The following is a 27,322-nucleotide window of genomic DNA, read 5'->3' as shown; positions in this document are numbered from 1 at the left end:
ATGTCCACCTCCTTTTACATAGAATTCTTTAAAAAGTCATTGTAAAATATATTTGATATGAAAAATATGCCATCTCAAGCACTTTTAAGCATACAGTTCTGCAGCATTAAGTTCATTCTCTTTGTGGAGTATCCTTCATATCTACGTCTCTTGTCATCACACAGAACTGAAATTCTGAACCCATGAATCAACTCCCTCCCTTTCCCAGATGGTCCTGGGGAAACTCTGCTCTGCGTTGTGTCTTTATGGCTTTTCTACTCTATTACTCAGTGGAATTACACAGGATTCAGCCTTCTGGGAATAGTTAATGTCACTGTGTGATGGCCTATGTCAGTCAGGATCTTCCCCTTGAATTTTGAGGCCTGTTCTTTGGAAGTTCATCCATGTTTGGGGTATCCATTTATCTGTCCATGGACACCTGGGTTCTTGTACCTCGTGTTAGTTTTTGAAGGGTGCCATTACAAACTACCACAGACTGGACAGCTTCAACTGCAAAACAAAACAAAAAAACAAAACAAAACAAAAAACAAAAACATCGGGAAATTCAAGGTCAAGGAGCCAGCTGCATTGGTTTTTCCTGAGGCCTTGCTCCTTGGCTTGTAGATGGTTGCTTTTAAATGGGGCGCTCATTAGAGCCTTCCATATATGACTGTCCCATGGTCTCTGGCTTTTATGAGGACATCAGTCTTATTGGCTTGGGTTCTGATCCTTATGGACCCTTTTAGCTTTATTTACATCTTTAAAGGCCCCATCTTTAAGAATAGTCACATTGAGAAAAGAGCTTCAATAGAGGAACTTTGGAGACAAAATTCAGCCCGCAACACCTCTAAGCTCTTGAAATGCTATAGATGTGGGTGTGTACAAACCTGTCCAAGCCTTCACTTTCAACTCTTTTGGGTACATACCCAACAATGGAGTTGTGTTATATGGTATTTATATTCTCAGGATCAGGGCCCACCATGGTATTTCCTACAGTGACCAATCATGTCACATTTCCATGACATCGTCTAACTCTTCAGTGCACTTTTGTGCTTTTGAAGAGCCCACCCTGGTGTCCTGGTGGCAGGTTTCCTTGAAATCATCCTTGGTATCCACCAGCTGATCCGTTGCTAATGACTAAATTCTTCTGGAAACTTGGTGCCTTTGTTCTTTTCTACTTCTCTCAGTAACCTTGGGCTCTCAGCTGCTAGAGACCTGTCCAGAAAGGAGAAGAGGGCCCTGGAAGTCATCTACTCTCAGGCCATAGTGCTTTGTCTGAGCTGGGGTTGTTAGGAATCACCTCTGAGGGCTGATGTTGTTCCGGTCAGCTCATGAGCCTATCTGTGCGTGGTGGAGGAGGGACCTGAGCTGCCGAGGTGCCCACTGACTTCAAAATGTCCGGGGAAGTGTCATACATCCCTCAGGGAGCGTCGTGTAAAGACACTGCTGTAGCATCTGCTCAGTGGATGAGGGCATGAGGGGGCGGGGCATGGCTGGTACAGGTAGAACGGAGAGAGTGATATGGGGGGAGATGCTGGGGTAGGTGTGCATATGAGAGTGTATATAAGGCAGGGGTGTGAATTAGAGGCACAATGTGAAGGAACGGGGGTTGATGTGCAGGTATTGGACACGCATGAAGGAGAGGAGAAGGGTGTGGAAGTGTATGTGTGGATAGGCAGAAGAGTGGGGGGTGTTTATATTAGTATGAGAGAGTGGTAGGTAGAGTGTGGGATGTGTGTGTAGAATAGGGTATGTAAGTGTGGGTTGAGGTTGGGGTGAAACGGTGCATATACAGTGTGAGCGAGGGCATTTGGGGGTTAGGGTATATGTATGTGTGTGTGGTGTTAGAAGCAAGGCTGTGGGAGGTTGTGTGTGTGTGTGGGGGGGTATATGGGACAGGCAGGGGTGGAGCTGTAGAGTGGGGTGCTCCAGTGTGTGCCTGTGGCATATGTGAGGGGGTGAGTAGTGTGAATGTGCATATGTTGGAAGGTTTGGGTAGGAGAATAACCAATTGCCCTGCTCCCCCTGGCCGCCCTGCCACAGCTGGATGGAGGTGGGTGGAATTGCTCCTGTGACCTGCTGAGCTGCCCCACTGTGGGGTCGCAGTGCCCAGCAGGGACTCAGGCATGACTCATATTCACCTGCCCGGGGGAATCAATGTGCTGGGCTGCTGCATCATAGGTGCGTCAGTCTGCGTGACTTGTTCTTACTAAGAAGAACCTGGGAGAAATTTCAAGTGCGACATGAAGGGGTAGGCGGGAGATTGGACCGTAGGCTGGAAAGGATCAATTGCTCTCCCTCAAGTAGCTAAGTTAGGCTAAAGGGACTAGGGCTGTCTCCCTAGACTCTGTTCTCCGGAGGAGGTAGCCTCAGCATCCCCTGCAAGAGAAGTAACTTTAGAAGCCCGCGTGTGCAGCTGGCTGAGGGAGCCCAGAAGCCCCTCCTGCACGCCAGGCAGCCTCTGCAGCAGTAACTCTTTGTGTGCCGCGGTCTGCCGCAGTCCCGTGTCTTGGAGGGACCATGGCTTTTATGAATGGTAGCCTGGGAGTGGCCTAATATCTGGCTCCTGATGTCAGCACAGTGAGTGAAACAGTTGCGGTGCGTAAAGCAAGCCTCTACACTCGGGAAGCAGACACCTTCTGAGATTGGCTCTCCAGATGCAGTGTCTCTTGCTGACGAAATCACAGGTCCCATGTGTCACAGATAAACCGTTTACGTTAGGATTTCAATGAGCCAGAAATTGAGGCTGCACGTGGACCAATGCGCATCTGACTCGGGCACCAGCTCCTTTTCCTGAAGCAGCTGCAGCCCGCCGGAGACCCTTTTTCTGCCAGGCACCGGAGAAAGGTGCTGGAGAGCTGCAGACCCGGTGCGGTGTGTTAGGCGTCCGCTTAGCTGGCTTCATGTTCTGCTTCTGTTGGCAGAATTCCTTGCTGAAGCTCCAAGCCCTCGAATCTGATCTGTGCTCCGCGTTTCTGACGGGCCAGGAAGAAGATGGCCAGGTGCACGGAGTTAAGGACCCAGCCCCAGCTTCCACCCAGAGTGTGCCTGCCGGCAACAACGTGGATTCTGCAGGTAAGAGGCAGAGTCTGGGGATGCCCCAAATGATACTCTGGAGACAGCTCAGCCTTCACCTGGACTCCTGGGGGAAAATGATGCAACATCAAAGCCCAAGCCGAGGGGCTGGTGAGAGAGAACGTGAGAATTTAGGATTAGCTGCAAGGCAGACTTTACTGAAATGATAGTCGGCTGAAAGCACAGGTCACTTCTTGTCATTTTTCTGGTTGTTCTGTGAGGAGGAGAGTTCTTTTATATTGCTGGATGTAGATGGTCTGGTCTGTCTTGAAACCTAGCATGCTTTTGAGTTACTGTGGATTAGGGGACTTTCAACCCCACTACCCTCTCTCTGTTTAACTGATTGTACAATGATCATTCAATAGAGAATGCAGGGGTGAGTGTTAAGCTCTTGGCTCATTCTGATCATGTACCCTTGTTCTTCTTGTTCTTGCTGCTTCTGTATTTTCATTTCAAAAAGTCTCAAAATGTGTCTGATTCTCTCTCTCTCTCTCTCTCTCTCTCTCTCTCTCTCTCTCTCTCTCTCTGTGTGTGTGTGTGTGTGTGTGTGTGTGTGTGTGTGTTTTCTAGTTTTAATCCCGGAGACGGCTGATTGGCTAGCCAACAGAAGGCAAATTAATGCTCTCAGGAAGAATTAGAGAGGAAGGAAACACCAATTTACCTGAGTAGAAGTGAAGAGGGGAGATTATCCTTCTCTTTACAAATAGGCCAGAGGCTTGTAGACAGCCCCTTGGATGGGATGGAGAGGGGAGGGTGGAGGAGGAGGGAGAGGGGAGGGTGGGGGAGGTGGGGGAAGTGGGGGCAGGGGGGGCAGGCACAGGAAAGGGCTTAGGTGAGCTAGCTCTAGGAGAAGCCCCTAATCTCCAGGAGCCAGAGAAAGAGATTGAAAATAGCAATTTGATTCAGAAGCACGAACAGCAGTCCTCAACACACTTCTGTTTAAGATCGTCTCCTGTGGCCAGAGCAGGCTGAAGAGTCACCTGCCGTGTTAGACTTTGTTTTAATAACAGTGGCTATAGGAGCCTTTCCTGTTATTTATATTCCTATGATGTGGGCACTGTTTGTGCATCTTGTGATAAAAACCTACTGAAGTGAGGGCTGGAGAGATGGCTCAGAGGTTAAGAGCACTGGCTGCTCTTCCAGAGGTCCTGAGTTCAATTCCCAGCAACCACATGGTGGCTCACAACCATCAATAATAGGATCTGACACCCTCTTCTAGTGTACAGGTATACATGCAGAGCATTCACACATAAAATATAAATAAATAAGTTTAAAAAAAAAAAAGAAAAGAAAAAAAACCTACTGAAGTGAACTGTGAAGTAATACTCGTTGGTGTCAGGACCCAAGGCCTAGTGGGACACAGCTGGTGAGTGGCAAAAGACTGCCCTGTGGCCATGGGTCATTGACAGGTGGTGGCCTTCTTGGGTGGTAGGTAAGCTCCCCTCCTGTACTGGCCACCGTGATTGGGTCAAATGCAGATAGACTAGGGTAGGGGTCCAATCAGTGTCTTAAGTCAGATTGTTACAGAATGCCTCCACTTCTTCAACCTTGTATTCTGTCTCTTCCAGACAAATAGCATACACAACATGTACGGAAGTCTCAAGCAAAATTTAAATTGACCTTTGAATTGTCTGATGTTTGGACTAGCTGCCCAAGTATATAGCACAGAATGTTTAATATTTGTTGTGTATTGGATATAGATGTGGGGTTTTTTTTTTTTTTTTGGTGTTTTGATGATGATTTTTAATTTTTGGATATCGATTATTTTGCCTATTTTTTTTGTCTTTCTGGGTCAACTGGATTTTGAACAAGCCTTAAAACCCCCTTGTGAAATGCCAATAAATTCTGAGCTTACCTAGCGACTGCTCACAGAGAGGCACAGCAGTGCCTTCTGTGTTCAGTGATAAATGGCAGGGACAGGCTCTGAGACAGGGCTTGTGGTTTCAGTACTGGATTTTTTTTTTTTTTTTAAATGAAGAAAATTTGGAAGTACTCAGAGCTCTGCCAGGTAACTAGTTGAGGTGATTAGACTCTGGAAAATTTAGAGAGCTAGGTGTTTTCATGGTCCCTAGAGAGTTTCTTCATCTAGCTGAGGGATTGTCAAGATGATTAGAATTTGTAAAACGATTTGGCATGTGTGAGGTATGGGTTGGTCTCACGCACTTCCAAGTCACACTTCAACAGGAAGCCTGTACGTTTTATGACTCACAGGTTCCTGTTCAGAACAGCAGTTTGTTTTCTGCTAATTAAAATGTAATTACATAATTTCTTTCCTTCTTCCGACTCCTCCTACTAACCCCTTAAATCCCTGGCCTCCTCGTTTTTTTTGTTATAACTCCCCCCCCCCCCAACCTGCTGAGTCTGTTCAGTATTTCGGGCATGTACATTATTTCAGGGCTGACTCCTTCATATTGGATAACCAATTAGGGGACTCCTCCCTGGGGGAAGGGCTGCTTTTTTTGCCCTCAACCTCCTACAGTTGCCTTAGTTCTTTGTCCAGGGGTAGGCCCCTGTGACATGTCCCCCTTTCATGTCCATAGATTGATTAGCAGCTCTTAATTGGTAGGAAGTGTCTATATGGATTTCTGGTGTTATATTTTAGTGTTTTGGAACTGTAGGGGTATGTGTGTATACCTGTGCATGAGTACATATGTGTGCATGCACATGCGTTTAAATCTTTGATGAGAAGAGAATTGCATGCGATGATCATAAATGACCACAAGTCCATAAAAGATTATATTAACAGACATTTAATTTTCTTATAGTCTTACCCTCTAACCCTGTGCTCGATGTTAGTATGAGAAGAACAAAATCCACCCAGTGATTTTTATGGGAATTCCTGGACATAATTTGCCACCAGTGACTACTAATGGTAAAATTCACAAGTATATATTAATGTCACTCTAAAAAGTGACTTCACTTTAGACTTAATTAGTACATGACTTACGTTATTTAAATTTCACAGTACACGTCTTGACGGTTTGATCAAAGAGTGGTAGTCCCTTGTCTGGTGGTTCAAATAGTGGTCTTGAACTTGATTGTAAAGTTCCTGCTTGCCCAGTAAGATGATTGAAATGGCTTCCTGTTCTGTGAAGCCAGTTTCAAACTGCACCTGCCACAAGAATGGGTTTCCCGGTGTCCTGTAGGTGCAGTGTGTTCTCATCGGCATTATGGAGGCTTCTTATATACCATAACCACTAGGAAGATTTTCCCGCATGGAGGTTTTCAGGCTTTACCTTAGAACAGTGGCTCCCAACCTATGGGTTTCAACCCCTTTGTGGGGGTGGGGGTGGGGGGTCGAATGACCCTTCCACAGGGTTTGTTTAAGAACATCCTGCATATCAGATACTTACATTACGATTCATAACAGTAACCAAATTGCAGTTATGAAGTAGCAATGAAAACCATGTTATGGTTGGGGGTCACCACAACATGAGGAACCATATTAAAGGGTCTCAGTGTTAGGAAGGTTGAGAACCACTGCCACAGTCAGTCTTGGAAGTCCTAGACTCTGCATATTTTATAAACACTCTGAGTAACAGGATCCACTGGTTAAGTGGACAATGTCTTAGGGAGAGAATTTCAAGGCTTCTGTGACTCTAGTTTTTGTTATCATAGACCACAGGGAACTTATGACTCAGGATCTAGGGCCAATCAGCTTCATCCATTAACACCAAGATGAGGAAGGTGTTCATGTACCAAGGTCATAGGCAAGTGTGATGGTACATGGACAAAGAAGGGGACATAGACAAATCTTAAGGGTACAGGGGGCCCTAGAGTGAAGTGATGGGGTAATTTGAGAGCATTGAAAGGACTGGGAACTGTTCTTGCTTGTGGAGGACTGTTCTGGCTTTGGGGTAAAAGGTCTCTCACATGCTGAGGAGTTCCAGTCCCAGATAATCTTGCATAGGGCATCCTACCTGTAACTTGCAAAACACATAGTGTAGGATAGAAATTAATATGGATTGAATCTTTGTGTCTCCTAGTCTTTGGAGAAGGGGCCTTTTAGTGCAGCCCTCATGAATGGGACACTTCCTATCCTAAGAGTCCAGAAAGCTAGCTGACTGGCTTTCTACTTTATTAGGGTACAGAGAGAAGTCAGCTATTTGTAGCCTGGAAGAGGGCTCTCTCAATGGCTTGACATGGCTGGTGCCCTGACCTCAGACTTCCCACCTGCAGAACTGTGAGAAAGGAACTTTTCTTGTTTACCTAGTCTCTGGCAGTTTGTCATAGCTGCTCAGACTGACCAAGAGAGGAATCTGTATGGTAGACACAAAACTCACTATAGCTGGATCAGTGCTCATCACTTGAGTAAATATTTTCACTCTGGTATTAGTGTTTGTTCTGGGGTCACTGGGTGGAAAATGGCTTGAGGGTTATCTTGACAATGGCTTTTCATTTTGAAGTGTGCACAAGGAAATCTACAGTGGTTATCAGTTTTAAAAATCCCTTTAAAATTGTGGGCATGAATTTTTTTCTTTTGATTTTAACAAAATGATGATGTCTTTAGGATCATTTTCCACGCCATTCCTGCCAATGGGAGTCATTTTTTCAGCTTCTCTTTTATATCTGTGTTTCTGTAAGAACTCAAGGACAGTCTGGCATTCCATGTGGCTGAGCATACCCTTTGTTCTGTCTCTCCAAGGATGACTGATAGAGTGGAAGTTTGGGTGAACACGGTCCTCAAAGATAGCTGAACATCCATTGCTATAAATATTCTTTCAGCAGTGTGTAGTTAAGATCTTGATTTATAAGTTCTCCATTTGAGTAAGACAATGATGTTGACCATCTGTTTTCTCTTCAAGGATTCTGTGTGATCTATAGGTCTTGTCTTAGTCTGAGTCAAAGAAAGCCCTGTCTTCCCATTCCTAATTCAAAACACTGCACTTGACCAGAGTTGCAAGTGACTTGGAAATCCCAGTGAATCTCCAGATGACAGGGTTACACACCTCAAATTGCAAAATTAAAATGAGGGGTGGAGCTAGATGCCGGACAAGCTTCCCAGAACTCAGTGCCACAGCTGGGTGTCACGAAATATGTTCTTGTAGGTGCAGTTTACAGTTGGATTTATAGAACAGAAAAGTATCTCAGGTGTCCCAATAGGTGGCCATCATCATTCATAAGACCCATTTCGCAGCATTAGATAGGCTATAAAGGTTGGGTTAGAGAGGATCTATATCATTCCAACTTCAGGAGCTCACATGATCCCCCGATACCTCTTTGATGCTTTATTGCTTATATAGTTATGTAGAACTGCATGGGCTTTTCTGGGTATACATGCTTGCAAACCTTTCTTGAACTTTTTATATGTCATATTATTATTATTATTATTATTATTATTATTATTATTATTTTGTTTTTTTTTTTTTGAGACAAGGTTTCTCTGTGTAACAGCCTTGGCTGTCCTGGAACTTGCTCTATAAACCAGGCTGGCCTCGAATTCAGAGATCTACCTGCCTTGCCTCCCAGGTGTCCAAGTGCTGGGATTAAACGCATGTGCCACCACTGCTTGGCATTTTTATATATTATTTTTATGTATGAAAATAAATATATCTTCTATGTATATGAATATTTTGCCTGCCCGCATGGATGTATATGCTCCATGTGTGCAGTGCCTACGGAGGTCAGAAGAGGGTGTTGGATCATCTGGAACTGGAATTACAGAAGGTTGTGAGCTGCCATGTTGGTGTTGGGAACTGAACTTGGGTCCTCTGTAAGAACAGTGAGCGCTCTTAACCACTGAACCACCTCCCAGGGCCCTTTCTAGAGCCTTCTGATCTTCTCAGAATGTACCACCATCTGTTTGAAGTAAAAAAAAAGAAAATTGGCTACTGATGTGAAAAGTAGCCCTAATGTATTTGCCTTCAATTGATTTTTCAACTGGGCTCTATTTCCTGTTGCCATTGTTACGCACATTTGGCAGTATTACGATGGATTTGCTAGTTGTATCTGGGGTGGGTGGGTGTACTGCTGGCTGGGGTCCAGGGATTCCTGCTAAGCATTCTATAGTGCATTGAAGCTGTGCCCTCCCTGAGAGAACTGCCAGCCCCCTAATGCCAGTAATGCTTAGGCTTGGAAGTGCGCCATATTGCATTGAGGTGAGTAACACCAACACAAACTAACCATGTTCTCTTCGCTTGCTTCCAGGGGTTGAGTGGGTTTTTCTATCTTATCTTCTCCATAGCCAACCGAGGCCAGCTTCATCACGATCCCCAGATTAAAGAGGGGAAAACAGCAGTGTAACTTGGCTGATGGTGCCACAGGTAGTGGTGGGCAGAGATTGGGAACAAAGGGGGCAGGTTGGGCTGGGCGCTTCCCCAATTCTTCTCCACTAGTGTTCACCATCCACTCAGCTAAGCTGGTTGCCTGTGTGCACTTCCTATAACTGCTTTGTCTCCTAACTGTTTAAGTCTGTTTTTAGACTGAAGCTTCAAGACTCAGATTTGCGGTTAATTTGTCATGTTAGCGTCTCGGCTCAGAACTGCCCACGGGCCCTTGTCCCTTTCTTGAGTGTGCTGCTGGATTAAATTAGAATTTTATTCACCAACATGGGCAGAGGCAGTTTATGTGGGGATATTTTGTTTGTACTTTAACAAATAAAATTTGCCTGAAGATCAGAGGACAGAGCCAGCCACTAGATTAAGCACAGAGGCCAGGCAGTGGTGGCACACACCTTTAATCCCAGCACTTGAGATCTCATGCCTTTGCTCCCAATACTTGGGAAGCACACACACGCCATTAATCCCAGCAGTAGGAAGGTTGAGACAGGAAGTCATATGTCTGGGTGGAGAAAGGAATGTAAGGCGGGAGGAGACAGGAACTCAGTCTTTCAGGCTGAGGATTCCAGGGCATTCAGTTTGAGGATTCCTGGAGACAGGATCTTCCCCTTTCAGAAAGCTGAGGAGTTGGCGAGGTGAGAAGTGACTGTGGCCTGTTTCCTCTGATCTTGCAGCATTTACCCCAATATTGTAAGACCAGTGAGGATTTGTGCAACATCTGGTGTCCGACTTCTGGGGGATGAATTCACAAAAAAGCCACTTGCCGGTGGCTTTGCAGCCACCAGCACAGGCCAGAGCTGTATGTGGCTGGAGTCTCCAGCCGACCTGGGTCGGAGTCGCTACCCTGCCAGCTAAGATTTTGTTGCAGCCTCTCGGAAGGAGACCCCACAGGTTTTTGGGGCTCCAGAAGCCACAAGAGTTAGCCACTTTTTTCACACACCCCCATGCAGACAGCTGGCTCTTTCACTTTTTTCCTCCCCTGGTGGGTTGTGGCTTCCTCTGGCCCCCCTCCTCAGCCTGCTGCTTCACAGTCATCTGAACTGTCACTGTCAGCGGATTTGGTGACTCAACCGGGATTTCTTAAAGGGGGGAATTAGTTAAAAAAGCCAGAGAGAGTTTTTTCCCCCCACATAAAAAAAAAAAAAAACAAAAAAAACAAAAACAAAAACAAAAAACAAAACAACAAAAAAAAACCAACCAAACAAACAAGGGAAACCCTTTTACAATGGGAGGAGTTTGGTTTCTGTTACCTAAAGAATAGCCTCTATGTTTAATCTAGTGGCTGACTCTGTCCTCTGATCTTCAGGCAAATTTTATCTGTTAAGAGTACACACAAAATATCACCACAAGTTTAATTCTCCCAAATGCTGTCATTCATGAGTGTGGGACAAGGCAAAATGAGCAGGGGACCCTAGCCTTCAATTTTCATAACACCATGGACATCTACAATGGTATCAGTTTAAAAAAAAAAGTAGTGCCTTTTAAACTATGGGCATAAAACTTTTATTTTAACAAAATCATGATGCCTTTAGGATTGTTTCCCAAGCCATTCCTGCTGATGTGAGTCACTTTCTCAGCTTTTCTATTATTTGTATATTCTGTAAGAACTCAGAATCTGTTGCCCATCAAGCTTATTACATGTGGAGCGCAGACGGGTCAGTTCCCTCTGGCTCCATCACCCACTGGCCCACACTACAAGTCATCTGCCATTGTGATGCCTCCCATGGTTTGAGACCTTGACCTTGACCTGAGGCTGTTTGGTGTTTCACTCACTTGAAAATGATCTATAGCTATGACTGGAGAGATGGCTCAGCAGTTAAGATCACTGGCTGCTCTTCCACAGGACCCTGGTTCAATTCCCAGCACCACACGGTGGCTCACAATTGTCTGTAACTCCAGTTCTAGAGGATTCCATATCCTTTTCTGGCCTTCCTGGGTACCAGATGCATATGTGTCACCCAGAAGGTAAGATAGCCATACATGTTAAAAAAAAATACAGCACCTACAAACTTACACTTACCACTATGTACTTCCTCTTTGTGGTGATATTTTGTATACGCTCTAACAAATAAAGCTTGTCTGAAAATCAGAGGGCAGAGCCAGCCACAGAATTAGCCATGAAGGCCAGGCAGTGGTGGCACACACCTTTAATGCTAGCACTTGGGAGGCAGAGGCAGAGGCAGACAGATCTGTGTGAGTCCAAGCCCACCCTGGACTACACGAGATTAATCCAGTCTAAAAGAGAAACAGCCAGGCGGTGATGGCTCATACCTTTACTCCCAGTATTTGGGAGTCACACACCTTTAATCCCAGCACTAGGAAGGTTAAGACAGGAGGTGATATGGCTGGGCAGAGAAAGGAATATAAGGCAGGAGGAGACAGGAGTATGACTCCTCCTTTCGGCTGAGGACTAAGTCTGAGGACTCATGGAGACAGGAGCTTCCCCTTTCGGCTGAGGAGTTGGCGAGGTGAGAAGTGGCTGTGGCTTGTTTCCTCTGATATTTCAGCATTTACCCCGATATCTGGCCCCAGGTTTTTATTATAAGACTAATTAGGATTCGTGCTACTCCTCTTAGATGCCATTTTAGAAATGTAAAGTAAGATTAATCTAGGATCTATTTGTAAGCATTGGTACTGACATGTCTGTCAAGAAGACATTAATTCAACTTTGCCCTTTGCTACATGTGTCAAGAGAGTTTGTATTCATTGCAAAACATGACCCAGTTATTCGGTTTTATTTTTAAATGACCTTGGTATGAGATTATTTCAGTATGAGATTTAGACCATAGCCTTCTTGAAAGGTCAAATGTGTTATTTATTGTTCAGCTGGGTTCTGAAATAATAGCTCCTTGCACATCTTCATGAGCTGGTCTAGTGACCTTTCACAGGCTATTTAATATTCCATGCCTCAGTTTCCTCTTCTTTAAAATAGCAGAAAATTCTTAGTTTTGTTGTGAAATTACACAGAATAATATGTATGAAACACACCACATACCAATCATGGTAAATATTCAAGAAATGTTAGCTATTATTATTTTTAACTTTTAAATTATTTTTGTGTGTGTGTGTGTGTGTGTGTGTGTGTGTGTGTGTGTGTGTGTGTGTATGTGTACATGCATGCCTTTATGAACCTGTGAAGGTCAGAGGGCTACCTTTCAGGAATCAGTTGTCTCTTTTAATATGGCTCCTGGGGATTGGATTCAGCTTTTTAGACTAGGCAACAAATGCTTTTGTCCTCTTTGCCTTCTTCACGGCCAAGTTATCATTATTTAACGGGGCATTCTTGCCCATTCAGAATTTACTTTCCATTAGTTCCACCTCATGATGATTACCTTTGTCTTTAAATACCGACTGTCTCATCATTTCTAACAGTTTCAGGGTGTGGGAGCAACATTCACGGTTCATTTTGCAGGTCCCCTCTAGAGTCTTGAATGTGGTTGACATTGTACTAGTTTCCTTAAGCAGAAGCTATCTATAACAGCAATAATCTGTAGAGGAGATGGCTGAATAATCACCACTATTCAAGTTGAAGTTACATTTGTTGCACTAAAGTCTAGCTTGTGCTCTGCCTATGATATAACCTGACTCTGAGTTCTGCTAATTTTTTCTCCTCTGCTTTTATAGTGATCTTCTTAGCATTTAAAGTAGGTAGTGTTACCTTGACACTTTGTTTATCAAAGAAAGCACTTCAAAATGTATACATGGCCATGGCCATGTCTTAGGTCATTTCTAAAGCTACTTTTTTTTTTTTGTTGTTGTTGTTTTTTTTTTTGAGACAGGGTTTCTCTGTGTAGCATTGGAGCCTTTCCTGGAACTCACTCTGTTGCCCAAGCTAGCCTCGAACTCACAGAGATCCACCTGCCTCTGCCTCCCGAGTGCTGGGATTAAAGGCGTGTGCCACCACTGCCCAGCTTTACAGCAGCCTTTTAGAAAGGACAAGAATGTGAGTCCTAGAACCCAAATTGCCGGATAGTTATTTAAACGGCTAGCCCAATCCAGAATTCCTTTCATCTGCTCTGTGGCTCGTGGCCACCTTGGCATGGTGATACCTTCCACTATCCTTATGGATCTCTTAGCCAAGTAAGTCCACCTGCTTCCCCAGCAGCCAGTACATTGAAATGACTCTAGGTTTACCCGCATCCTCTTTCCTGCCTCCTTGTTGACCTACTAGCTCCTTCAGAAGCTTAAATACTGCACATTTACAATGAAACCAGACGAAATCCACCAGATATTTTTGGTTGATGTCCTCGTTTGTTTTCTGGTGCTATGATGAAATCCTGACCAGAAACCACCAGGGGAGAAAAAGGTTTATTTCAGCTTAGGCTTTTATGGTCCACCATCATCCAGGGAAGCCAGGGCAGGTACCCAGGCATTGAAGCAGAGGCGTGGAAAAGCGTTGCTTCTTTTTCAATTTCTGAATGCAGTTTCCTGGCTTCATTTCCCTGTATCATGTACAGCGACTTCTCTTACACAGCCCAGCCATACCTGCCTAGGGGTGGTGGGCTGGGTCCTCCTTCATCAATTAGCAATGAAGAAAAACGCCTTACAGATGTAGCCAGAGGCCATTTTCACCTGGACAATCCATCAGTTAAAGTCCCCTCTTCTTCCCAGGTGACTCTAGGTTGGGGTCAGGTTGACAGATGAAGCTAACTATGACAGCTGGGTTTGTTTCCATAGCCTTCCTTCTGTGTGTGACAGTATTGCCCCTCCCATGTTGCCTTTTCTGAGACCACCAGAGCCGAAACTCTTAGACTTGGAAATTGCTAAGACCATGGACATGCTTTAGGCTTATTTCACTCCCCAAACCCGGCCAAGGCTGGTGGTTGGCCCTTGGACTATATCTGAATGTTACCTAAGCGCCCACCCCAGTAGCAAACCCAAGAGTGAAATCAATGAGTCTGCAAGACTCTGGCTTCTGTACTGTTCTGCCAGATCTGAACGAGCCCTCTCAGGCTCTTGCAGAGATGTATTTAAAGTTTGAGTTGCTTTGAAAAATCCACATTAGGAAGATACATTCTTAAATCCGACTGACTCATTGTAACATAACATCTGCTTCTGCCTGGGGTTGCAGCCAGCTCAGAAGTAGTCTCTTGGCCTCCATATACTGGAGGTAATGCTTTATCTGCTTCGTGGTCCCTACTGTGCAGTGAGTGGGCTGCCAGAGACACAGCAGCTTCCAGCAACAGAAATGAGTCATCTTCTACTTGAGGAATTGGTCAGACCGCCATTCCCCCCTCCCCCTCATCACCCCCAGGATGGGTCAGCCTAGCTGTATACCTTCCCTGCTGATTGAAAACCAGCTTCGCATGGCTGCCATGCAGAAATCTCAGAACAAGTGTTAGGACACTGTGAGTCACTCCACAGACACTTGATCTTCTTCTTCTTTGAAAATAAGCATTGACAGGAGGTCCAGGATGTTGAGGCATAAATTGATTGACAACTCTCCTAGTGTACCCCATAGATGCTCCTAGGAGGTTCTCAGAATGATATTTATCTCCCTTATTTATAATAGTTATTAAACTAACAGTTCTCAAGGAGATCACTTATCAATTTCCTATGCCTTATCCTAACGTCTCACCAAGGATGCATGGACAAACTTTGGTTTCGTTTTGGAGATTGTTTTAAGATTGAGTTCAGGGCCCCTTGCATGCTAGTGCAAATGCTCGGCCCCCAAGCTCACCCCTAGCTCCACACTGGGAAGTTTAAGATGAATTATTTTAATGTTGATTAGTTTAATAGGTGTGGGTAGCTAGCCAATCAGATTAACAGCTTCTTTGATGTGATTCTCCTGATTAAACTGAAAATTTAAAAACTAAGTTGCAATCATATCTAGACACACATATAATATGAAAAATAGGTTGCATGGATATGTTAAAAGTTCATAAGGATATGGCTTTATTTAATGACATCCTCTCTTAGCCTTGTGAGGAAGGCATCATTAATCTCCTCATTCAGTAGATGAAGAAACCGAATTTTAAAATTTCATTTTTGGACAAATGAATACAGGTGCTTGCCACTAAGCCTGACCACATGAGCTTGGCCCCCAGGACTCACATTATGGAAGGAGAGAACCAACTTTAAAAAGTTATACTGTGACTCTCACATGGTATCCATGTGTATACACACAAGAGTGCACACATGTGGGGACACACACACACACACACACATACACACACTGTTAAAAGCTTCATTATAGCCTGTGTGTGAGCCTGGGAAAGACCTAGGAGTCACACTAACAATTTCTGCTCCGTTGCACTTAGACTGATGTCACCACTCTAGAAGGAGTGGGACCAGGGTGGATGGAGCCAATAAATGAGGTGGACTTGAGTCTTTTACAATAACCAACTTTATTCAGAGCCTCGGACAATTTATACTCTGAGGGTTAAGAAAGGCCACATAAGTAAAGTTCTCATGAGTTCAAGCTGTATACAATCATAAGGACAAACCACACGTGGCACAAACTTGTTTTCCCATAGAGGCATATAAAGCATAGTTTAAACATTTAATTGAATAATAGCAGCAAGCAATAATGAGTAATCTGAAGTAAACTCACTTCTATCCTCTATACCTGGGAGGAGCATGAAAACACATTCCAAAAACAATTCCATGTTTTGAAGAGACTGAGGTCACAAGACTCTTGTTTTGTGGAGTATTCTCACAAGCCCTCAGATTTCCCACAGGACTTCATTCCTGGACTGTTCTGATAGTTTAAGATGTCTTCTTCACCTTTTAGGAACCCCTACCTCAAATTTTACACTAATTCGGGGTTTCTTTTTATAAAGTTTAAGATACATCTGTTACAGAGATTTTGGAAATTGCAAAGAAGAATTTCTTTTATTGTTGCATGAGCACTTAACATGAAGTCCATCCTATAACCATTTATAAGTGGGGTCCTGCATTGTTAGCTTATAGAGCAAATCTTCCCTTGTGTGTCTTTTCATAGCTCTGTATGTCTGGTACAAGGAAACAGAAGGAAGTCGTGAAAGTGGCTGAATCCCCACACACAGTATAGACTTACCAGATTCTTGGCTCCCAGCCCCTTTCTCTAAACCATAACATATCATGCCATGGGTTCTGGCAAGCTGCCCCTTACTTTGGAAGAAACAAAGATTATGTCCTCAGGATCCTTGAGAAGCCACCAAGTTCAAGGTGGCCATACACTTCTCCCTGTGGGGTTGGAAGAGGCTGCCAGCTCTGCTCCCAGATGGCAGTGCTGGCTTTGAGTCTGCCTTGGCCTCTTCTGAGCAGAGAGCTCAATGAATCTGTCTACACAAGTGTACACACAAATACACTTGCCAACTGATTTAATTAAACCTGTTTTCAATTCAAATGGTTATGTTTGGACAAGAACTAAGGCTCTACCAAACTACCAGTAGTATTAGCTCTCTAGAGGAACAGAACTCATATAACATATATGTAAATGTATAGTATAAATACCATATGTAGTTATATACAATACATAAACATATATACATGCATATATACATAATACACACACATACACACACATATAAATGAGATTTATTAGGATGGCTTATCGGCTGTGGTCCAGCTAATCCAACAATGGATGTCTACCAATGGAATGTCCAAGAATCCATTAGTTCTTTAATCTACAAGGCTGGATATCTCAGCTGGTCTTTACTGTACTTTAGAATCCTGAAGTAGGTTTTTCTCTTATCATTTCTTCTTCCCGCCTTCCCTCCCTTCCTTCCTCCTCCTCCTCTTCCTCTTCTTAAGATTTTACTATATTGTGTATATATGTGTGTAAAAATAATGCCATGGCACATATGAGGGCCAGAGAACAACTTACTGGAATTGGTTTTCTCCTCCAATCATGTGGGTCTCAGTGATTGAACTGAGCTCATTCCGGCTTAGTGTTTACCTACTGGCCCAGCGGCATTGCTGCTGTGTATTGAACTCTGTGGTTTCTATTGGGCACATTCTGGACATCATGCATGTTGGTAAGTCCTCATTTTAGAGAATGACTCCTCACCCGTCTTCCTCTCTTTCCTTCCTCTCTTCCTACTTCCTTGCCCCCACTCCTTTCCTGACAAATACATAATTCTGTTCATTTCCCCCTTTCCTCACAGTCTGTATCTTTGGCCCAAATTCTCTTACTCATCTCCTTCCAGTGTGCCCTCTGACCGTGCAAATGATATGAAATGTGATCTTTGTGCTATGCTGACTTGGATAACCCATTCTGAAATAGTCGTCCAACACCTTTGTTGGGGGCTTTGTAATATTTTCTATCTAGCTTTCGTGAGAACAAACATGACAGTGTTTTGAAAGCTTTTCATAGCTCCAGAAGGGAGACATGACAGAAACATGCCGTTATCATTGATGTTATGATCTTTATTTAGGAACATGACAGCCTAAGGCTCTCTGTCACTTCTAAGTCTGGATCTCTCATCTTGTTTTCCCAGACCCCGTGCCAACTCATAAAGATGCGCAGAGTGACACCGATGGAACACCAGAAGACCTCCAGTCTGCAGGCACCAGCAGGCTGCTCTATCATATCACTGATGGTGATAATCCATTGCTGTCACCACGATGCTCCATCTTTAGCCAAAGTCAGAGGTTCAACTTGGACCCTGAGTCAGCCCCTTCTCCGCCCAGCAGCCAGCAGTTTATGATGTAAGAAAGCCCACTTTGATGACCACCTTCATTTAACACAGTTTTCCAAAGACATCCATAACACACAGTGAAATTCAGCTCTGAAATAGGGCAGATGTGCCCATGGAATACAGCTGTGAGACTGTGCAATAAAGCAAGGTTCTCCCTCTCCAGTTGGGAATACCACTTCTGTATTGACCTGAGGTCTGAGGAAGAAATGGTCACGAGAGTCAATACACGTTTGGATGTTTTGGGTAGAATGAGAAGTGTGTGTCTGCGCAAACATCTAGAGTGTCATTCTTAACTAGCTCAGTGTGCTTCCCATGTCCAACAGTGGATGGAATGTAAATTAGAAAGGCCCCCCTTCAGCTCCCTGTTGGGTTCTAGAAAAGTGGTATCTGAAAATAACCATTGTCCTCTCCAAATCAAATGGGCCTATAGCAGTATCTATATGTCAGATGTGCCCCCCTCCCCAACATTGGTCAGTTAGCAGTTATTGTAAGATGTGGTGCCTGTAACTGACTCCCATTGATCATTTATCCGTTTCTTCCTGTGTGTCAGATGTGACCACATTGGTCATTTTAGCAGCATCACCCTGTGTGCCTGAAGTGGGGTCCACACACGCTCTGCAGTTGTTCTTTGCATTTGAGACTGGAGTAAGTTCTAGGAACTATGTGGTATTCATTTTTAGCTTGCACAAATAATTTCGGTGTGTAATTAAAAGGGAGACTCCCTTGGCAAAAGTATATGCTCTCTTGATGTCCCTAGTTTTTTCCTTCAAAACATATACTATTCTCGAGTTTATCCCAGCCTGGGTTCCTATAGGATGGATCACGTATGATGAATCCAAGGGACTTAATGAGTCATTATAATTGCATGGAAATTATGTTTCATGTGAGACCCTGGAAGTATTTTCTGGAGAGAGGACTGTTCCTTATGCCATATTTGAAAAGGTTCTTATACTCAGGATAGTTAACCACACATTTAAATCTTGCTTGAAAGCGCCAGTGACTGTGACCTGTACAACCGGCTGACGGGGGTGCCTCAGCAGGGCTGTCTGAGTCCCAAGCTGGCCTTACTATGCTTTGAGAAATGTATTTCTTGTGCTGCTGCTATTTTGACATTTGTATGTGAGAAGTCCCCAAGGATATTGGCCCACAATGCAATGCTGGGGTCAGAGGTCACAAGCAATGATGAGGGCTCCTGGTTGACTAGTCACATAAGGAGCTGCCCTCTGGAATTCTCTCATCTCCCCGGTTCAAAGGTTAGGCAGCAGTGCTCACGGAAGCCCCTTGCTGAAATGTTCTTTGTCTGTCTCTAACCATGGCAGGCCAAGAAGCTCTTCTCGATGCAGTGGCGGGGATGGCAAGGAGCCCCAGACTATCACACAGCTCACTAAGCACATCCAGAGCCTCAAGAGGAAGATTCGGAAGTTTGAAGAAAAATTTGAACAAGAAAAGAAATACCGGGTAAGTACCTCAGCGTTAACGAAAGTGCAGATTGTGTCAGACAAGTGGGAGTTTTCTTGGGTCTCCATTCCTTGGTTTTGGCTTCCCCTCTTTGCTGGAGGACAGCTCTGTATCCACTGGTCACCCATCCCCCCGCTCTCCTTTAATAGTGAGTCTGTCTTGTTTTACCTATAGGCAGCCGATCTCTGCTAATTACATCCTACTCACTACAACTCTTATTTTTAAACTAATTGATTATTCATTTCTCCAGTCTTTCTGAACATCCTTATGGACACTAGGATTTTCTAGATCAAAAATTTGGAAACCTTCTAAATGTTGGATTTTCTTTACCCGTGTGTTGATAAGGACGTAAGGACCCAACATGCAGAAACTCTGACTGCCGAACATAATGATGGGAAGGAAGTGCAATTGGTTTTGTGCGTTTGTTTGTTTTGGTGTTCTTTTTTTGCCATGAAAGAAATGTCCTGGTGGATGAGTGATGACTTCTCAGGTGGCACCTGCTCAGGCCACTCTTGAGAACAAATGGAACCCTCTTTTCCCAGCAGACACTGGTCCTTCTGCTGGGATGGCAGAGTTGCCAGCATAGCTTCGTCTTTTCTCGCACAGGAAACCACAGAGCCTCAGATAAGGGTCAGCTGGACCAACGCTGCTTTTATTTATTTTCTCTTGGTGACCATGGAGTAGAGACAATTCAAATTCACAGAGAATTGCACGAAGATAGTGGGTCTCTGGTGGACAGTCCAGAGCAGCTTGTTATTAGAATAAAGTAGAGCAGGGAATGATCTCTCAGACATCTTGAAATATTTAGAGACCCAATAGGCTCTCAGTACAGAGGCAATCGGAAGGTTCCTGTGAGTGTGTGATAGGGTTTTTTTTGGGGGGGGAGTGGCGAGAGGGTGATGTTCCCCCTCTCCCTTCCTGTCCTGCGTGGCCTTGGCTTCACTGAGGAGATTTTTTAAGGAGTGGTGTTTAGTTTCATAGAAAGTGTGCAATCAGATTGGCTTTCAAGAGTGTCTAAGCAAGGATGGTACAGATTCTTCTCTTCATTTGGCAGTCATGGCTACTCTGTCCATGTAGAAGGGTGTCTCTATTGTCTCAGCCTGTAGCCTATAGATAAGTAAGTCCAGGCCCACTGAAGACTTCTAACTAGCTGTGAGGTATCCCTTGGGGCTTGGAACAGTAAATTAGCAAAGAGCAGGCTTGGGTGGTGGTGTCACAGGATTCTTAGTGCCTGTCTTTGATAGCCCCGGTATTCTGGGAGGAGCTGGTTCCACCTTTGATCTGCTGGAGCTTACCAGATCTGTCACGCCATCCCTGTAGGTAGACCCTGCAGAGTGATAAATGGGGGTTCTATTTCCCAGCCTGTTCGCACTTGTGAGCCAGCAGTTCCCGAGTCACACTGTCGTGGACTTCACCCCAACACAAGCCCTCAGCAGCCTTGTGAGGACATACTGCTTCTCGTTCTGAGTCGTGCAGCAGTAACTGAAGTTTGCAGACACTGTCGGAGGGACCTGTGGGACACTTACTGCAGTGTTGGCCACGAGGAGAGCGAAAGGTCCTCGGTATTACCAACCTTTTAGTGTGTTTGCACAGTACCAAGCAGGCTGAATGACAGGCTCTGTCTTGGAAGAAAGTGAAAGGGCTTGTGCACATTAAATCTGCACTGGGTCCCCCATCTGTGCTGTGTACCTGGGTTATTTTTCTCAACTATTATAGCCATCAACAATTGCCTGTTTTGTTAGAATTTCTCCTGTCACATTTCATTCTCTCTTGAGAACTTTATAGCCAAGAGAGGAGACAGTCTCTCTCTCTCTCTCTCTCTCACACACACACACACACACTCATACACATCCTAGGAACTGGAGTATCCTCTCGCTCCTCATTTGTCAGGGTCCAGGCTGTGGTTAGAGGCCTGGCAAGGCAATTGTCACGTGCAAGGCCTGCTTCCCTTCCCATCAGCCAGACTGTGGTATTAACGCTTCTTCTGGTGATTCCTGAGTCTCAGCTCCTTCTGGGCTTCTGTTTTTGTAATGTTCACAGATACATGTCTTTCCATCTCTGACAAATGGAGCCCTGAATAGGAAGGGCTAGATCATCCAAATGTTCACTTTCAATAGAATATGTTAAAACTGGACGAAGTGAGCCAAATTGATATGCCAATCAGGAGTCTTTCTAAAGTGTCTTATGAACCACTTTTGATTTAGAACAAATCTACTGCAATAGTATCTGTAATGTTATACCTGGCTACTTCCTTTTATTCATCCCTAACAAAGCCTATGGTGGTGAGTTTGGGTGACTGACCGCTCCACTAGACATTTCCATTTGGGTGACTGACCGCTCCACTAGACGCAAAGAGGCCTGAAAAACTACTGTGAATCCGTGGAAACTTCTGGGATTTCGGAGCCATCTTCCACACAAGCTGAAGTTAACCTTAAGAAGGCTCCCTCAAGGGCAGAAAAAGAAAATTCATTTCTGCAACTGATTTCAGGCTTTCGGGTCCTTTGTCATGAAATTCAGTTTCCAATTCCCCCTTCGTCCAGAGGGTGGTGAAAAACTTCCTACTCTGTTGGTCACTGGCTTAAGATCCTGGTGTGTTTTGTGTAGTTTGTATATTCCTTTGGCCGTGGATAGGGTAGTTTCAGCGAAGCATTGCTTACCTGCATAGATATGTTCTCAGAATAGAGAATTCTCTGAGAGTTCCAAGAGACCAAATGTAAAACTTAGGCTGTCATTCGTGTGTGTGTGTGTGTGTGTGTGTGTGTGTGTGTGTGTGTGTGTGTGTGTATCTGTATCTAGACAGCTAAGCCCATAACAGGGTTCTAGCACAGGGCTTTCTTCTGGAGACCCTAGGTGGGACTACACTAAGCCTTACCATTATTTATTTCCAAAGGGAAGGCTTCAGAAACCCGTGTCACTGTCCATGGTACTGACAGTCCAGGGCTCCATCATGGAAGGTGTAGTCCCCCATCCGTCCTCTTCTGAGAAAAAAAAATCCCTGTGATTTTCCTTCAGTCTTCCTTTCCACCTTGACTTTTAGATGTGGGTTTCCGTGTCACCCCATAACCGACTGAATCATTCCGTGTCCTCACAGTGAACCCAGCACTCATGCATATCTAACGATGTCACACAAGCGCCTTTGTCTCCTTTGACATCCAATGTGCTTTCCATCATCCTGTGCCTGTCACCGAAGACTTGCTCATCTCTCGTGGGTGAAGTGGGTCTTCAAGCACTAGCTGCTGACAGTGCGGGCACTTCAGCCTGTCACCCCTGTGCAGGAGGCAGCCTGAGCATCACAGCGGGGGTAGTCTCAGGCGGGCGGAACCATCTTTAGTCTGCTTTTAAGTTAGGATAATAGCTTTGGCTGAAGGACACTCATTGTGATCTGTGGTACAGAGGGTAAGGGTATCTGCCCACCTTTACCTACTGATTTCTCATTTTTGGGGGAAAGTTCACTTTTGTGCTCTGAGAAGGAATTCAGAAGTGCGTGATCTGACTGGCCGAGTCACATGTCTCCCTTCATGTGTGTTTGTCCGTGAAGACACATTTAGAAGGCCTGGTAGAAATGCCACTGCCACCACCCTCTACTGCTAGTGAGATGAAGCTAATAGTCACTTTTGTGGTCTGAGCTGCACTTCCGTATTGCTCAGTGTGCACCTGGAGCTGTTTATAGTGCTTTATAGATATTAATCCATTGCAGGAACTCTGTGAGGGAGACACTGTAATCCTCACATATTTAATATATGAGGCAATAGAGCACAGAGGAGGTGAATAATCTGCCCAAAGTGACATGCATGATCAAGTTTCACTTTAAAGCTAGCCCAGTGGGATCTTGAATTCTAATAGTGCTGTTCCCCCAATAAAGTGGCTTTCCGGATCATTACCAAGTTTCAGAGACCATGGGGGTCTGCTTTTGTGAGCTTTGAGGGCATGCCTGGTGGGTTCTCACCAGTTGGCTAGTGTTCCCCATCAGGGCCCAGTCCCGAGCCTCGTGCAAAGTAGGAAGCATTCATTTTTGTATGATCACTGTGTTCATCTCCATCTGTAGGGAGTATGGCCTGGGAATGAGTGATGGGCTGTGGGTGGCCTGTGAGGTGATGGACAGTGGGATGTCCTGGCATGGTTAGGATGTGTGAAAACGTGTGAGGTATCTTGGCATGCTTCAGAATAATGCCCACGGAGGGAGGAGTGGAAGTAGAGAACAGTCTCAGTCACTGGAACCCTGCCCCGACGCCTCTCCTACCTCAGTGTGTCTCGGATTAACTATATGGCTCAGCTGCTTAACAGTTTTGGTTGTCTTTTTTTTCTTCTTCTTTTTCTGTCTCTCCTCCTCTCTCCCTTCCTTCCCCCTCCCTCCCTTACCCTCTCCCCCTTCTCACTCCCTCCTCCCCGCTTCTCACTCCCATGCATTTCCACTTTCCGCTCCTGTAGCCTTCACACGGGGACAAGACTTCGAACCCTGAGGTTCTGAAATGGATGAATGATTTGGCTAAGGGACGCAAACAGCTCAAAGGTGAGTGCCTCTTCTCTCAGAGAGCCACTGGTCAGAACGGCATAATGGCCAGGGCAATTGCAGGCCACTTCCCCCTGAGCCTTCTTGAGCTTTGGTTTCCTGCTTAGACTGGCGCTCCATGTGAGATGACAGACAGCCTTTGGCTCCCCACATCATTCAGGCCCTCTTAATAAACCTCCTGCAGAAGAAACCCAGGACCTCTAGCCAACCTGTGGGGTTCTAACCTCCCTGGTTACTAGATTGTGGGAAACCAAAGTAGCCTAAGGAATCAGCCGCTCCACAGATCCACTGCATAGGTGAGCATGCTAAGCCCAGAGGGATGGTTATGTGGCTTGGAGGGACTGAGCCAGGAAGATGACTTGCCTCCCTGGCTCTTAGTCCACTGCTCTTTTTCCTTTGTCCTGTTCTGAAATGGATGTATTATTAACACTAAGGACAATCACTCTACACTCAGTTATTTTCTTTCTCCTTTAGTTCTGTAAGTCAGTATTTGGATATAGGGGAGTTGGTCCAAATTTCTGAAAGTTTCCCGATGAAGAACTGGAAAGTAATAGTAACTTAATGGTATTAACCTGTAATGATGTAGCATGTTTATAAAAACACGCAGTGTTTAAACTTCAAGTCAGAGCTTGGCATGGTGGCTCTTGCCTGTAATTTTAGTATTTGGAAAGCTGAGGCAGGGGAATTGTTAGACTGGGCTACATAGTAAGTTGCAGGCAAGCGTGGACTACAGTTAGACACTGAGTCAAACAACATAAACAAAACACAAAGCCAGAGCACAAAACTAAATGAAGAAAATGAACTATACTATATAATTGAAAAATCAGTATAAATGGTCTTACTCAAATCCAGATTCCCCTTCCCATGGCGTGATCTGAAATGCAATTCCACGGTAGGTCCCAGGTTGGATTGTTGTTGTTGTTGTTTTTTTAATTGTCTAGGGTTGCATAAAACCACATTGTTAAAATGGTGGGCTCTGGATTTTGAAAGTTAACATGAGGGCCTAGAAAGACATCTCAGGGTTAAGAGTGCTTACTTCTCCTCCAGGGGACCCACGTTTAGTTCTCAGTATTCATGCTGCTGCATGGTGCCACCCAACTCTAGCTCCTGGGAGTTCTGAAGTCATCTTCTGGCCTCTGTGGGCACTCGCAGAACACACACACACACACACACACACACACACACAAATTAAATCTTTGGGTAAAAGCAAAAGCATTAGACAAGAATGTGGAATGTGTCGAGTTGGGGCTGAAATTCCCAATGCCCCTCTCATCTCCCCTGTTTCCTCATATATAATATATATATTGCATAATGTATATATATGCATATATAATGCCTCATATAATCACCTGTACTTCAGGGGCCTTACTATGTACACAGCTTTTACCATGCACGCCAACAAACTGCTGCACATAGAATTTCAAGTGCTACCGTGGGCACTGGTGGAAACCTGGGGTCAGGGGTGGGGAGCTAGGTCTTCCTCCGGAAGTCTGCTGCCGTCCAAACCTGACTTCTTATCTCATGTGGTCCCTCCCCAGGAGAGCCCAGCCTCTAGGGCTCTGTTTGCATGGCCAATCAAGTGCTTATGATACTGCTTGTGGTTAAGACTGATGGTTGCCAGCTGGAAGCCATCTCTAGTGTTGTGCCTTCCTGGGGAAGGGAATTCCTGAGAAGCTCTGTTTGAGTCCCTCCTGCTTGTGGTAACTCAAGGCATTTCTCTTAGAACTGAAGCTCAAGCTGTCGGAAGAGCAAGGGGGCACTCCCAAAGGCCCTGGGAGAAACCCGTCCTGTGAACAGCCTCCAGGGCCCAGAGAAAACGGCAAGTTGGAAGCTGTGGGGCCTGAGCCAAGCTCCTCTGGAGAGGAGACTTCAGACGCTGTGATGATGGAGAGGAGAGGACAGGTTCCTCCCCAGGACGATGTGAAGGTACCTCACCACATCAGCATGGGTTGTGGCAAGGGCATGCTTTTGACAGACTGTCAGAGCACTTTGCCACCACTGTCACATCTTTAGGAGACCGCCTCCAGCACTTGAACCTGTTGCGTTGCTGGGGGGGCGGCGGCGGTTCATGGCTGTGACCTAGGAGTGTTACTGTGTGAGTCTGGGATGTGCCTCTTCTGGAGGAGGCGTGTGCTGGTGGGAGGTGCCAAAGATGGGAGGAGGCATTCCGTGCTCCTCCAAACGAGTTTAAAAAAAAAAAAAAAAGGAAGTCTAGGGTATAATTCCCAGTAAAGAAAAGCTCCAGTATAGGCCCTTTCCCATATGTTGAAGTGTGATAAAGAAGGGAGAGGCATAAAGTAAGGGTTTCATGTCCTAAGAACAGAGCTGTGATTTCTAGGGAGTGATAGGTCAGGACTAAAGATTTCAGCTTTAGACATCTTAGTTTTGAAGTTGGAGACAGCTGGATAGAGTTGTCAGCTGGGTATTAGGATACAGAAGTCTGGGGCTTAGCCAAAGAGATTTATTGCATTTTATAAAGAAAAGCAGCACTTACCTCGGTAATCCCCCCTCACGTTGCTTATCTGTGTTTCCATTTCACTTAGATCCAGGGAGCTTTCTTGAGTCTCTTCCATATCAAAGCTGAGGTTCACGTGGTTGACCTTTACTTCCTGTGTAAGAGTGGTCACCTTGTCACCTCGCTAAGTACCTTATATCATTTTCTGCCTCAACCCATCACATTTCCTGCACAGCAAGACTATTATGCATAGCACCATAACGTCTATACATAATAGGTACCAAGTGTACATTTGTTGAGTGTCCGAATGAACACATGAATGACATCTGAATCTGGAGTGAAGTCTTCTTGAGAAGTATGATCACTTTACCTATTCTGTCATACATGACTTGGTCTTAAAGAGGTAGGACCATATACCAGATCTCAGAAGGCCTACATGTCCCATCTTAGTTTTTTTTTTTTTTTTTTTTTTTTTTTTTTTTTTTTTTTTTTTGGTTTTTCGAGACAGGGTTTCTCTGTGTAGCTTTGCGCCTTTCCTGGAACTCACTTGGTAGCCCAGGCTGGCCTCGAACTCACAGAGATCCGCCTGGCTCTGCCTCCCGAGTGCTGGGATTAAAGGCGTGCACCACCACTGCCCGGCCCATCTTAGTTTTTAACTCTGGGACTTGTGTTCTGCAAGTACACATAGGACCAGAGTCTCCTGCATCATTCTTTTACCTTTACATTTGAAAAAGAACCAGTGTGTTCTGAGTCATGAAGGGAGGTCAGTAAGTAATGGTTGGATCACAGGCTGGTATATTGTTTTTCACATATGGCTAGCCTATCCAACCCACTCCACCTCTGGCCCCCAATTCTAGACTTGGATGATAGCCGGTGGATAACTTCTGTGTACATGTGCACATGTAGGCACATCTGGGATTCCTTATACATTAGTATTTCCAAG

At 44.9% G+C, this 27,322-nt stretch overlaps 1 protein-coding gene across 3 annotated transcripts in view; it reads left to right on the top strand.

Annotated features, from left to right (window-relative positions):
- The window catches only part of Fam13c (family with sequence similarity 13 member C), a 109,600-nt gene that overhangs the window by 72,547 nt on the left and 9,731 nt on the right, over window positions 1–27,322 (top strand). For all 3 annotated transcript variants that reach the window (XM_059281531.1, XM_059281530.1, XM_059281529.1), the window contains 5 exons: window positions 2,904–3,054; window positions 17,756–17,966; window positions 19,276–19,414; window positions 23,843–23,924; window positions 25,648–25,850. In XM_059281531.1, the coding sequence (XP_059137514.1) occupies window positions 2,904–3,054; window positions 17,756–17,966; window positions 19,276–19,414; window positions 23,843–23,924; window positions 25,648–25,850 (786 nt within the window). The remainder of the gene's footprint in view (window positions 1–2,903; window positions 3,055–17,755; window positions 17,967–19,275; window positions 19,415–23,842; window positions 23,925–25,647; window positions 25,851–27,322) is intronic.

Source organism: Peromyscus eremicus, chromosome 16_21 (genome assembly GCF_949786415.1).
Source record: "Peromyscus eremicus chromosome 16_21, PerEre_H2_v1, whole genome shotgun sequence".
NCBI classification, from domain to species: domain Eukaryota; kingdom Metazoa; phylum Chordata; class Mammalia; order Rodentia; family Cricetidae; genus Peromyscus; species Peromyscus eremicus.
Note: the sequence above shows the minus strand (reverse complement) of the source record. Positions and strands in the feature narration are given on the sequence as shown.